Source organism: Coffea eugenioides, chromosome 7 (assembly GCF_003713205.1).
Source record: "Coffea eugenioides isolate CCC68of chromosome 7, Ceug_1.0, whole genome shotgun sequence".
In the NCBI taxonomy this organism is placed as follows: domain Eukaryota; kingdom Viridiplantae; phylum Streptophyta; class Magnoliopsida; order Gentianales; family Rubiaceae; genus Coffea; species Coffea eugenioides.
In genome coordinates, this window is record NC_040041.1 from 29614242 (window position 1) to 29628312 (window position 14071).

General features: G+C 36.0%; 1 protein-coding gene across 1 annotated transcript; it reads right to left on the reverse strand.

The window, feature by feature from the left end:
- Positions 1-633: 633 nt before the first annotated feature.
- Positions 634-5481, reverse strand: LOC113778403 (FHA domain-containing protein At4g14490). Its single transcript, XM_027323806.1, has 2 exons — positions 3861-5481; positions 634-914 (listed from the first exon to the last, which is right to left on the reverse strand). Exon 1 carries the CDS (start codon positions 5317-5319, stop codon positions 3907-3909), a length of 1413 nt encoding a protein of 470 aa, XP_027179607.1. The 5' UTR covers positions 5320-5481; the 3' UTR covers positions 634-914; positions 3861-3906.
- Between the last annotated feature and the right edge of the window lie 8590 nt (positions 5482-14071).

Consider the following 14071-nt stretch of genomic DNA (forward strand, 5'->3'; position numbering starts at 1 on the left):
TGATCTGTTCTATAAAAAAAAAAAAAAAAAAAAAAAAAGAATTTCGCTGGCATGCACCTCGTTATTAAAAGTTTCTTAATAGAGCTGCATGTAGTTTCGTGCCAATTCTATGGTCGAGGTTTTCAGTTTTCCAATTTGACAAGTCATTTTCTCTTCTCTATTTCTCTAATAATTCGAATCACTTTCATTGGATTTGTGAACATCAGCATCTTGTAGGGATTAGAGAAATTCTCTGCAAATATAGTAACTAAATTTTCTCCCTTGATCAAAAGTTTTAAATTGGACTGCATCAGGCAAAGCTAATACTTAGAAGAATTTCACTACTATAGTAAAAGATGCACGCACGGCTTTATTTACCTGAATGGCTATTGTTAGACAAGCTGTTCATCAAGTCTGATTCTTTTTCTGTTTCAGTCATTATGTATCAAGTGTCTTGCTAATTGCAGTGTGACACTGCATTCAATTGTTCCGCTGAAAAGAAACCAAAAAGAACGATTGCAAACTCTGCAGCAGATTCATGATTTCTAAAGCCCATGACTTGGATAACATACAAAAGGGAAAGAAATACGAAATGAAATATAGCAGGATATGCAAAATTCAAATATTGAACATGAAACGATTGAACTGAAAGAAACTGCCCTTTCAGAGAATATTTATATTTACATGAACTGAGCATGACCGCTGCAATTTAACCGCTTACTCGTCTTTCCACCAGGAAGCAGCACCATGCCAAATATACAAGATAAGCTGTTCATCAACTAACTTTAACAGAACTAGACAAATTATTAGATTTTGTCAGCTTACTTGCTAGACTTTTAAGAAAAATAGATACACAAAAGGTCAGTGTCCAAAAAGAACCTTGCTGGAGAACCTCCATAATACCATTCAAGAGATATTGCATCACAGGATTCATTCTGCACCACCAAAAAAATGATGATAGGAAAAAATTGCAGAAGAGTCTTCAAAGAAACATTTGAGCAAAAAATGCAAACAACAATATGAGAAGTTAGAGCCTAAGTGAAATGACATTCTTAGTTGCGAACCAGATAGTATCATGTTTACATCACCAATAAATACTTGTTGGAACACAGTATTTGACACACGACATGATGTTGCTTGGTGGTTAATTTGTGGAATGACTATAATCTCATTGATTAACTGCTTCTCTAAGCTTGGAAGCCTTTTAGAAGTTCTCTGATTTTTACATATAATGGAAACAACAAAACATTCAAGTGATACAGGCTGGAAAAAAAAAAGGAAAAAGAAAGATTTGATCAGAAGATGGCAATGTAAGGAATGAGCCAAGAATAGTTCCCAAAAAAAAGGAGCATATCAACCACAAATTGAAGAATTACCTTCAAGGCAAAACATTAATTATAATATCAAGCAAAATGGAAACTTAAACCGGCATAAAAATTAGACTAAACGACTTGAGAAATTCAAGCTGCACATAATGCACGATCAAGCAAAGATATTCAGATGAAATCGGATTGAAAATGCAAATGCAAACCAGTAGGATATCATGGAAGTAGAGCACTGATAGACGTGATACTAATATATAACTGTTCAACCAACCCAACAAAAGGAAACAAAGACAACTAACTGGATGGACAATTATCATAGACAGCAAGAATTAAAACGCAGCAAAACCTAAACCTGAAAGGTGGATCCAGTAAATAACCAAGTGCCAAGAAGAGTTCTGAAGACAAACCACACTCTTGAGAATATACATCACTAGATAGACATGATCAAAAGATTAAGCATGTTAAGATTTAAGGCTGTAGACAGATAAATGCCTGCCTCATGCAACAACTGATAGAATAAACTAAATTTTACTCAAGTCAGTTTTCACCATTTTGAAAAAACTAGGTTCCCGAAAAAAACTGCAAAATCAAAGTACTAACACCTAACCAAATCAAACTTAAGAACTTTCAAGCACAGGTGCCTATGTCACAGGGGAACCAAAGATGGATAATGGAGAGCGAAGGCCAACACAGAGCCACACATGGAATTTTCATTTTTCAGTTCACATATCAATAGTTAGATGAACGCACTAATCTAAAGTGGAACTGGCTGAACTTTCATCATGGCAGCTTACCCCTTGTGGACATTGAAAAGTAACCAAGAGGAACAGAGGGTCAGGTTGACAATTTGGGAGTGGGATGACAGTTCATATGTGTACAAGTACAATACACTAAAGTAATTTCTTCTCATTTAAGTCTTTATAAGATAGCATTGCTCAGGATTAGTTACTGTACATCGAATGGTGGCTTAGTTGTACTTTTAGCAAAGAAAATATTTCTAAAATATACTGCAGCAAGTTGGAGAGAGACATTATCAAACAACTAACTATTCGGAGAAGAATGTTTTGCCATTGACCTCACCATGTAGTACAAAAATTTTGCAGAAAAAACGATTGTAATTTCCTCAACGGAAAATTGCCCCTTATAGCAAAAGAAGCAGTTTCAATGACAAAAGACTTGCTCTTTGACAAAGAGCACAACTTACCCGAGCACCTCAGTCTTTTATCAGTCGAACATTCTTGACAAAAAATTTACTTGACATGACCCAGTTCCATTTAAATGCTTTAACATTTCATTAGGGGAAAACCAAATTGCTTACAAAACCTCAACCAGCATAATAAAAAAATTGTATTTCGATACTTGACTCAAACCCAGAGGACCAACAGATAAAGTAGACCGCTCTCCGTAAGATTTCTTGTATAGTGATTAAAGTGATGTGTGCAGTTGTCAATCGTATGCCTCTTATGATAATTGACTGATAGATAGAGAGAATATAAGAACGAAGCCCTCATTTGTGGTTTCACTAACCTGAGTAGGGATCATTATTCATTTTTCTTTTCTTTTACAAAGTCCTTTCTGGTTTCATTTATTAGTGGGCTCCTGTTTTACAAGTGTGGAGTCTATTAAAATATTTCATCTTGTTCTTTTACCTGGATGTCATTATGGTAAAGACTGCTATGTTTCTCATGTTTTAACATTCTATTTGAGGGATGTCGGCATTTGACCAGTGCAAAATATTTTACAATGAACTCAATTAACATTGCAAAATGAACTCAAGTAATATGTTCATGTTTTACAATGAACTCAAGTAACATTGCAAAATGAAACAGCAAACATGATCAAATTGAATATTGAGTAACTAAAAGTTGATCACTGACTTGTAAAGACATTATTAGAAATGCATCCATCCGACAGTGACTAAATTCATAAGGACAAGATAGCAAGTCTGCATCTATAATTGGCTCATACTTTTCAAAAGTGCAATTTTTGCATGTCTGAATTTTCAACCGCAAACACAGAAAATTAGGGAAGAACATGTTTTTCAAATCATCTAACTTTAATTATCAGGTTAGTACACTGTGCAAATAAGATTGAAGGAAAAATGAATCCCTAATGCAATTCACTGCTAATTATTTTGTCTACCAATCAACAGTACAACTGAGGGACATTGACAGCATAGCACCTTGGCTTTCTGACTCTATCAGTACAACAGAGGACAGATTGGGATTTCAAAAAGCGTTGTGCCATTATGTTTTGAACTGGTAAACAATTTAAAGAACCACTGCAAACAATCCACTTTGTTTCATGCCACTCATTTGTTTATTAACATACTATTATAGTGCTGGAAACCATTTAATATGCCACTCCAAGCACACCAAATGTTAATCAATGAGCATATCACAATCATAGTGCAAGAAACAACATCATCAGGTTATACAAGTCTCTATTATGTAGACAGACTTGGCCCATGAATGAAATGTATATCAGTAAATAGAACACTATCAGCATAGAACTAGTTATACAACTGATTCAGAACAAAAGGGAGTCAGTCATTACCAAAGGTTCTTCATTGCATCCTATTTTAAGCTACTCCAGAAGCACTTCAACCTTGCTTTTTGGAATTCTTCTGTTGTATCATAAACTCATGAAATTTCTCAGCTTTTTGTCGCATGCCCAATATCATCTCTTCTGTATCGTCAACAATTTGCTTTGGCAAATGGACCTCCAAGTAGTCAAGCCAGTCCCCTAGAGTCATCTTCTCCAAATCCAGCACGGACGAATTACCATTTTTAACCTCAGACAAACGTCCCAATGCACCAGAATCCGACATACCAGAATTCCTTCCCCCCTTCACCAGCATCCCATCAACAACTCTACCTTCCTCCTCTTCCAACACCTCCTCCACTGGATAATCCTTGTTCACCTCCAAACCCACTATCTCAATTGTCTCAACTGCTTTTACAATTTCCTCCTTAACAGTATCAATCGGAGTCTCCACCTTCAAATTTCTCCGCCCCCTTCTACCTTTCTTGGTATTTTTATTACCCAGTTCTTCAAGATTCTCTACATTTCCCTCTTCCACTGCACTCCTAGTAACCCTCTTAACACTGATATTTTCCTCATCCTTCACTGCAGGAACTGTCAAAACCTTTTCTATTTCTTTACTCTCCAAATTTCCTCCCTTCCTCGTATTCCTAGTAATCCTCTTCGAACTCTGTACTTGCACTTGCTTTCCTTCCACCCCATCAGCAACATTCTGATTAGTGTCTGCACAAACCCCTAATCCCTCTTCCTTTTTTGCGCGCCTACCCCTCCTCAGTCTCAATTTTGCCACAGCCTCGCCTCGCCCCACATTCTCATTTCCCCCAACATTTCTAACTCCAATTTTATCTTCCAAAGTTCCCTCCTTGTTCTTGCTTCGAGTCCTCCTCAAATTCTCTTTTCTCCCTAAATTATCCATTTTCTCATTGTCCCCTTCATTCAAATCCTTAGAACCCAAAACTTCACTAATTTCCAAAACCCCCTCGCCTTTCCCCATTTGACACCTCCCATTCTCATTATCCTCATTTTTCTCCCCAAATCCCAACTCACTACTTTCATCAACCACCCCTAATTTCCCAGCCCTCCGCCTCGTGGGATTTCTCCTCACTTTAATCTCCTCCGCCTCCACCGTAGCACGAATTTCAACTTGGATCGAAGTATACTCACCTATCTTAATCGCATCGCCGTCGGAGAGCTGCACCGAAGAAAAAGGCTCAAGACCATTACCGTTCAAAAAAGTGCCGTTGGAGGACCCAAGGTCTGATAAGCTCCAATTTCCAGACTTGTCCTCAAAACCAATTGCCAGATGCTTAGTAGAAATCCCGGCGTCTTTGATGGCAATCGTGTTCCCGCGAATTATTCGACCGACTTGGATCTTGGATCCGGGTATGAACTCTAGGGTTTGGCCCTCCAATGGACCTTTCTCCATTATTAGCCTCAAATTTGAGCTTAACCCTTCTGCTTTGCCTTCCATTTAGGGTTTAATTACATCAAAATGCTTCAATTTTGGGTTTAATTAGATCAGACGAAAAGAAAGAAGAAAAGAAGAGGAAAAGTCAGAAAGTTTTTTGCTTTCTTTTTGGGGATTTTGTTGAAGACGACGAGGGAGACGGAGAGGAAGAGAGGGAAGAAAAGACGGCGCTAGTTCATTTCAAATTTCGAAACTGTTTGTACCCTCCGATGAAGAATTTGTACCTTTAGGCGTACAAATAAATAAAAAAATTTTTTTAAAAAAAGAAAGGTTAAAATGTTAAATACTGGGAGTTGAACCTTGATAGTTGATACAAGCTTCCAGCATAAGGTTTAAAAAAAAGGGTTATTATCAATTTACCTATTTAAACTATATTACTATTATCCGTTTATCCCCTAATGTTATCTTTTAGTCACTTTACTCCCATAAATAATTCAACTCAACATGTTAAGAAATTTTAGACAAAAATACCCTTTTATTTTATAGTATTATTACATTGTTATTATCACTTTATTCGTTTAGATTATTGATACAATCGCTTTAGTTTTTAATATTATTTTCTAGACATTTTATCTCATCGTTAATCTAACTAGTATGGTCAAAAAATTTTATATATATTTACCTTTTTTTAATATATAATTAAAAATAAAAAAGCTGGAATGGTTGTTCTTCATTTTTTTCACTTTAAGAGATCAAAAAACAAAAAAGTAAAAGGATTTTCTCAAATTTATTTTTTCACATTTATTAATACTAGGAAAAGAAAAATAGATAGGAAAGAAGGAGACAAAAATTAGATTTTAAAAAAAAAAGAAAAAAAAAAGAAAATAATAATATTATCGTATTACTTTAAGGTTGTCGAGATTAGAATTGGAATTTAGTGGTAAACAAAAAAGTGAAATAATTTTAAAATAATAAAAGTATTTAATTCTTTCTTAGTTGTAATTTTTGAAAAAAGAATTGAGCACTCTCCCTCCCCCTCCCCTTCTCCATTTTTCTATTTTTTTCAATATTAATAAGATTGCCAAGAAAAAAAAAATTAATACTTTGACTTTTTTTATTAATACTAAAAAGGAGAAGAGTCACTCTAAATTTTTTATTATTTTTATTATGCAAAGAGGAGGGTATTTTCTTATAAAGTTTTTGAACTTGCTCAGTTGGTTTAATGGTAGGATAAATTGTCTAAAAAATAACTCTAGAGGGTAAATTGATAATGTGACTATATTTTACGGGAGTAAAGTGATAATAATTTTAAGGATTAAACATTTCTTTTCACTTTAATTAACAAATTCCGTTAAATTTGATTGTTAGTCTTGAGGGTAAAGTGACTAAAAAATAACGTTAAGGGAGAATTGATAGTAGCACCAAACGTTAAGAGGGTAAAGTAATAATAACCCTAAAAAAAAAGGATCCACATGCAACATTTTTCCTTCTTGGGTATTTTGCCATTTTGGTCCCTGAACATTTTCCTAATACCAATTTCATCATTTATTAATTATTTTAACTAATTTAGTCCTTGAAGAAGTTGTTTACTACTAACGTGGGACTTTTGATCACATTTTACTCAATCCGCGTGTACCTATAGGGGCATAATCATCACACTAACCTAATTAACAAACTAATACTCCACATATGCGATTAACTTCAAAAAATAGAATAAAGTTGGGGGAAATTGGGAGAAGAACTAGGGCTTTGTCGAAATTGCAATTGCGGCCAGAAATGAATCGAGAACGTCGGGAGCTTCAACAATCGGCGATAGAGATAGTGATACAGATGGCAATGATCAGGCAAATGCAACTTTTTTAGCCAGTGGTAGGGTGATATGTTATCTGTCAGCCATTTCCATGCATTTTTCATTGTATTCCCTCAAGCTCTCCATCTGGTTTTGAAACCTTGTCATGTACGATGATTTAACACAAGTCTAAAACCTCTCCTTCAATGCTTCATTCGAATGCAACTTTTTGAAATTGTTGTGAAGGTGCCTGACACAGTGTCTATACTTAATATCTGGAAGCACCTCCTAAATTGTGGTCCATAAACTCTAGTTTTGAAGAAAAATAAAATAAAATAGAATATTTAGATTAATTTAATTTATTATTAAATTAAATTAAAAAATTTAAAAAAAAGTTGATTCAACAAGTAACCATGTATTTAAGTTGACAAGCAGTAATAGAGTTTACCTTTTGTTGGTCACTAGTGAATGTCCACTGTCTTTCTTCATAAATGGACAAGTCTATTTCAAAAATTTGATGAACCATTTCCAAAACATCTTGTTTTCAGCCTCTCCTACCGCATAAACAATGGCATAAAGGCAATCATTTGGATCCATCCCTACAGCTATTAACAACACCCTGGGATATGGGGCCTCTTAAATGGTAGCCATCCACACCAATCACGGGCCGACATGTAGACCTAAATCCTTTTTTAGTGCCTCAAAATAAGTATATAGCCTCTGAAATCTCTCTTTTCCTGTGTTTTCATCTAACTCTATCTCCATATATACTGTGGAACTCAGATTACATTTCAAAAGCTCATCACAATAATCCCATAGACTTTTGTATTGTTATTTATACTTCCCATGGATTAAGATCTTTGCTTTCATGAATGTCTTGTACACTTGTGGTATGGTGATATGTACATTTAGCTCTGAATGGATCTTCTCCTTAAATTCTTCAATCATTGCTCCCTCACTCAACCTTAAAAGATCTACATACTTTCTAGCCAAAAAACTTGAGGTAGCTCTCTTGTGGCAAAATGTCCGACCACAAGTGCGCTCAAGTCCATAATATTCATCACAAGGAAGTCATCACCTAATTCAACCTTAGAGGCAAACAACATCCATTAACAAATTTCAGCCTTGCATTTAACTCTCATCCGTGTAGCATCTTGTTTTGCCCACTGAATATCCTTGCCCCATTTGACTGCATAGTTGTTCACCGCTAACTTGAACAATTGTTTATCATCACAGACTTGACAAACATGGAATTTTGGATCTTCCAAGTCAACTTCAGGTCTGAACCTCACAAGACTAGACTTCTTAGGCTTCTTCTTCTTTCTACTTGTTAGGATCAAAGACAACTTAAGAGGGGGTGAATTAGATTGATTATAAAACTAATCAAGTTATGGACACTTTTTGCTTAATATGAAATTTATCCTCTTTCTAAGTGATCACATAATGAATCAATCAATGAATGAACAAAATCACTTGAGAGAAGTAGAAGATATAAGCAATTTAAAGATCACAAGATAACAATAAGTAAATAAGAAGGGAATAATTGCAAACCAATTGACTATCAAGCTCCTCTTGAACTTGTAGATCAATTCAAACAAATTTTTTCAAGTTTATAAAATACAACCAATCTTGTATACAAAGGAAGGCTTACTTCCTCCTTACCCCAAGCTCCACTCGGTCAAGTTATGAAGTTTTACTATCCCTCAGGACAACTCTCACGGAGTTACACTATTCAACTATTCACTCACAAATGAAAAGCTTACAATGAACTTCATATCACCAAGATTACAAATCTTCCTTGGAGAGTGTTTTCTCACTAAAATTACTCTATATCTTTTGTATTTTCAATGTGTAAAAGTTGTTTTGAAGTTTCTGACAATGTACTATTTATATAAGACCAAAAAAGTACTTCATTAATGCTTCCAACGGATAGAAAGTAGTTGAAAAGTCAACTAGCCGTTAGGAGTATCGGACGTCCGGTACTTCCGATACTTGCGTCCGATAGCAGACCGAGAGTTTGAAAGATTATCTCAATTCTATCGGATGTCCGATGAGAATGTTCTGCGTCCGCTATGATCTGCCCCATTTATCGAACGTCTGGTATTGACTTTGTGAGCGTCCGACAGCTTTCGATAACCTTTATCTTCTTTCAATCTGCTCTTGTTCTTTGAATCAAATTACTTCAAAACTGAACAGACTTCTTATTGAAAAGATATTAGTAATATCCATTTATTTTGTAAATATCAAAAGACAGGGATCAAGATCATCATTTTTTCCCTTTTTGATGATAACAAAACAATGGATGATGATAGAAAAAAATCAATCTCATAACATCTCCCCCTTACACATTGCATCTCTTACTTAGCCAAAACATCCAAAATAACTTCCCTTACATCAGAATAATTCTCCCTTACATATTGCATCCCTTACTCAGCCAAAACACCAAACCATTAAGATCATCAGAATATCATTAGATCATCATTATTCTCCCCCTTTTTATCATCACAAATTTAGAGAGTAATTGTTATAAAAAAAATAACAACAGCTGCAACCATCATCAGTCAATAACAGAAAAATAATACCAAAAAAGACCAAAAATAACAATGAACATCAATGAGACCAACATTTATATCAACCGAAATTCATTAATTATTTAAAAAAAATCAAAGGAAACTCAATTCAAAACATTAGAAACATCAAAAGAAAATTACAAAACAACATTAAAAATGCATCCGAGTATGAAGTGCAAATGAACCTAGAGTACCTAAAATGTGATCACAAAATTTCGAAAAGTCACAACATTTAAATTTCGAACCATTGTCACTTCTAATTTTAACAATATTCAAATCAAGCAGATTTTGAGATTTTACAAATAGGAAAACAAAATTTTGGAAAATATCATCTTTGTGAGTAAGAAAAATCATCAAAGTGTATCTAGAATAATCATCAATAATGATTAAGTAATATCTCTTACCACTCAATTGTTTTAGTTTTCATATCATCTCCAAATGTCACTTTATCACTAGATTTTGGCTAGAACTTGATGAATTGTGATGGATCACCGGTCACATATCTTGAGTATCCACTTTGATTCCTTAATGATGTTCATCAGGTTCACCTACTCAAAAGTTCAAGAATTAATATTTGATACCCTTTATTTTTTGGGTTCTTGAGAGTTAGTATCATGTCTAACTATTTACATGTATTTCATGTCTCTTCTCATGTTCTTTCTCACATAGCAATCACTTTTCATGTGATTTTTTTGACAACAAAAATTACACAAAATGTGATAGCCCCACCTTACCCTAAAGCGAACCAAAGGGTTCGGCGGACCGCTTGCCCAACTCTCGTCGGGACGACGGATCCGGAACAAACGTAAACCCTACCAACCGCTCAAAGGAACTTCGAGAAGAGAAACATTCAGAACCTAATTGAGCCGAACTAAAAGATACAATCAATCTTTGGTACCACATTCTCATGAAAAATCAAAACGAAATGGAAGTGTCGCCAGGACTACTATGCTAATCACACCCTGAAATACGTGTTCTGAAAGATAATACAGTGCTCGAGCGCTACAACGACCGATAAAAAAAAAGAAACAAAGAATGAAAACAAGCCGCAGATGAACAGTGACTGCCACGTCACAATCCGACAGGTTTCTGGCGGGATTGGAGGCAGTAGCTTCCCCAAAAATTTTCAAAATTTTCCCTGCATATCCGGCCAGATATCCGACCAAGAACTAGCCGGATACTTGGCCGGATTCCATGAACAACTTCTGCACATGTCCAAAATCCAACCAAGTACAAGCAAATTTTGTCCAACCTGAGAGAAGGTATATTCCCAAACACATATGCCACATAACCACGAGAAAACACTTTAAAATATACATATTAGTAAATTTACAAACCAAAAGGAAACATTGTATTAAAATACATTTAAGGTTTCCAAATTGTCGAGGAGCTATACCAAAAGAACAAAAGAATTTCTAATTAGCTCAACTCATTCTTCAAAATATCGAAATTTCAAAAGATTGTTCCCTGTAAGGAAAACAAAGATAGCGGAATGGGGTGAGTTAGAAGCTCAATGAGGTACCAAAAGTATAAACAATAGAAATCATGAGGAATCACTTTTAGGGCACATATACACATCAAATAAGAGAAATAAATGAACACCGCAAATTAAAGGATACAAGTGACTCTCAGGAGCCAACTTCCCGTTGCAATACTTGATCAAACTTCGTTGACCCTCCGTCAACGTTTAATGAAACACACATGTCCGTAGACCCCGCTTACGCCAAAATTCCGATCACCAGACATACCTCTTATCGGGCCCGAACGCCAAACAGGAACAGGAATGGTAATACTCGAGTATACCGGAATCAAGAGTCTCAATACCCAAAAATTTCCCAAAAACAGGCACCCATGGATTGTCAATTTTCTCGACCAAGCCCTTGCTGGCTCGATTTAATTAACTCCCCAAGAAATTGAGCTCAAATTTAACAGGAAGGTCGTTGGATACACTTCCAAATGACATCATATCAGGCACAAGTAACAGATTCAAATATATACAGGAAACAAGTCACACAGGTCAGAGAACAAGTGCGATAAAGTATACACTCGTCTCTTACAAAATAAATAGTCGGTAAAGACATTCAAATAGCAATTTGCAAGTCCAGATAACTAGTTTAGCAATAATTCAAGGGAGTGGTACACTCACCAATTCACGTAAAGATACTTCAGAAGTTTTCAACCAACGTATGGCTTTAGTCACCAAGAAATTCTAGAATAACCAAGGGAAACAATTAGGGTTCCCACAGCCACAAATCCAGTAAATAAAATGTACAAATGAGGCTCGACTACAAGTCATATACCTCTCCAAATAATCACTAATGCAAGGGTTGTGCAAGGGTTGCAAAACATGATTTTGGGAACGAAAAGGTAACATGACGGCTTAGGGCGCGAACAACCCCAAAAACCTATCTTATATATATCTCAAACCAAACCAAACTCGAAGAAATCCAATATTTCCAAAATTTGGACAGCATATCCCCTACATTTCCTTACTTTTTCATCCTACAATTAACACCAATTCATCTCAAATCAACCATAGACAAATCATAGATTATAAAACATACCTTTCAGCGCAATAACCACAACTGAAATTAGACTTATCGGATTGAAACGAATCTTATGGCGTTTCGAAACCAAGACATATACCTCCAAAGCCAAATCATGCATTTTCATAGTCAAAAATCGAAATTTCAGAGAGGACAGAAAACTATCCGTGAAACAAGGCTTGTGGCAGTCAAGGGTATTTTGGTCATTTCATATGGTACAGTACTCCAATTGAGCTGAATTTTTCCAGTAGTTAGATAACTCAATTACCAACAACTTTCATGTTTTGGGCAAGAGCTGATTCGGCCCTACTCAAGGACGAACGTACAGTGCAAAACAGGGCAGATTTGAAACCCTAAATCTGAAATTTTCGCACAAATTCTGAAAATTTTCTCAAACAATCGCAATTAACGCACAAAGGCTCCATTTAACTCAATTTAGAGCTATCAATCCAAGGCCAACCATAACCATTATATGAAAATAGAAAAATCCCCAAAAAAATCAAAAATTTATCTAACTCCACTTTAATCCATGAAATCTTCCATAAAACAACCTATTTAGCCACCACAAGTTACTAATTTACCATTATTAGGAACAAAAGTGAGTTTTCAAACAAATTACCTTGACACCTCAAGCAAGGTAGTAGCTTAGGGGTTCCTCCTCCTAAACAACTCCACCAATACCTTGAAACTCCCTTAGCAAGTCACTTTTGTGGACAAATTGAAGATTTAATCTGTTGGATTTCAAGATATATGCAAGAAATGGAAGATAAAAGTTGGAGCTTTCTCTCTTTTCTCTCCTTAAGAGGTTCGGCCAAGATGGAGCAAATGAAGATGATTTTTGAGTCAAATTTGATATTTAGTAAAGGTGATGAATAGTAAGTCAAAATCCACCCTCCATTGGTTTCATGACACTTGGCCCTATTAGGGTTTGATCTAATCCTCTTATCTTCCAATGGTTAAGCTATCTAACTAATTTCTAATTGTCTTCTAGCACCTTGCAAAATAATATCTCTTAATACAAAACTTCAATTAATCGCCAAAATTTTACCGCACTTAGCACACTAGCGGGTTTCACGTCTACAAAGCACTTGAAACGTATCATGAACTAACTTATACTATGAAAATGATTTAAAACCTATACTTACTTATAAAAATCTCTGAAAATCAATATAATAGGGTATAATGAAGAAAATTCATGCGAGAAAATAAAACAAAATATTATAAAATAAAAAAAATTTACGGGTCCTCACATTCTCTCCCCCTTAAAGAAATTTCGTTCTCGAAATTTTCTTATGAACGGGATCTATTAAAATCTAACATAAATGGCGGATCGTACCTTTTACGTCCTCAGACGGGTTAGGGGCTTGATGTGACTCTAGGGAATACACCAGAGCCGACACCTTCGGTCCAGTCCCTTCCCCCATCGACTGGTTAGAGTTGGTCTTGGTTGATTGTCGATTCCCATTCCCTTCTCGAGATTGGTGATGAGGAGGTCGAGAGAGCTATCCAAGTGGAGCAAGTGAAGGTGCCATTGGGGCCTATGACACGAGCCCGAGCAAAGAGATTGAATGAAGCACTACAAATATTGGTTCGTGCAGCCCGAGCGACCAGTGGAGAGCCAAAGGCTATTGAGGGCCTCAACAAAGCTAGAGATGTGATCTTACTCGCAGCCATTCAAGAGGATTAGCTACCCAAGATTCGGCCAAGGGGCCATGGCCCTTCATCAGTTAGTAGAGTGTAATAAAGAGGTCCAACACGCCTATGGGTTGGACCTTAGTCGTTGTCAGTCTTTGGCCATAGGCTAGGCCAAATGGGCCACCTTTGTAGTCCCTACGCTAAGCTGTTACGGGGGCCTCGCTGCCCGGTCAGCGAGTCGGGGGTCCAGGGGCTTTTGGGCTAGTGACGGCCCA

Coding starts and splice junctions, on each gene's coding strand:
- LOC113778403 (XM_027323806.1), bottom strand. CDS start 5,319: ATGGAAGGCAAAGCAGAAGGGTTAAGCTCAAATTTGAGGCTAATAATG.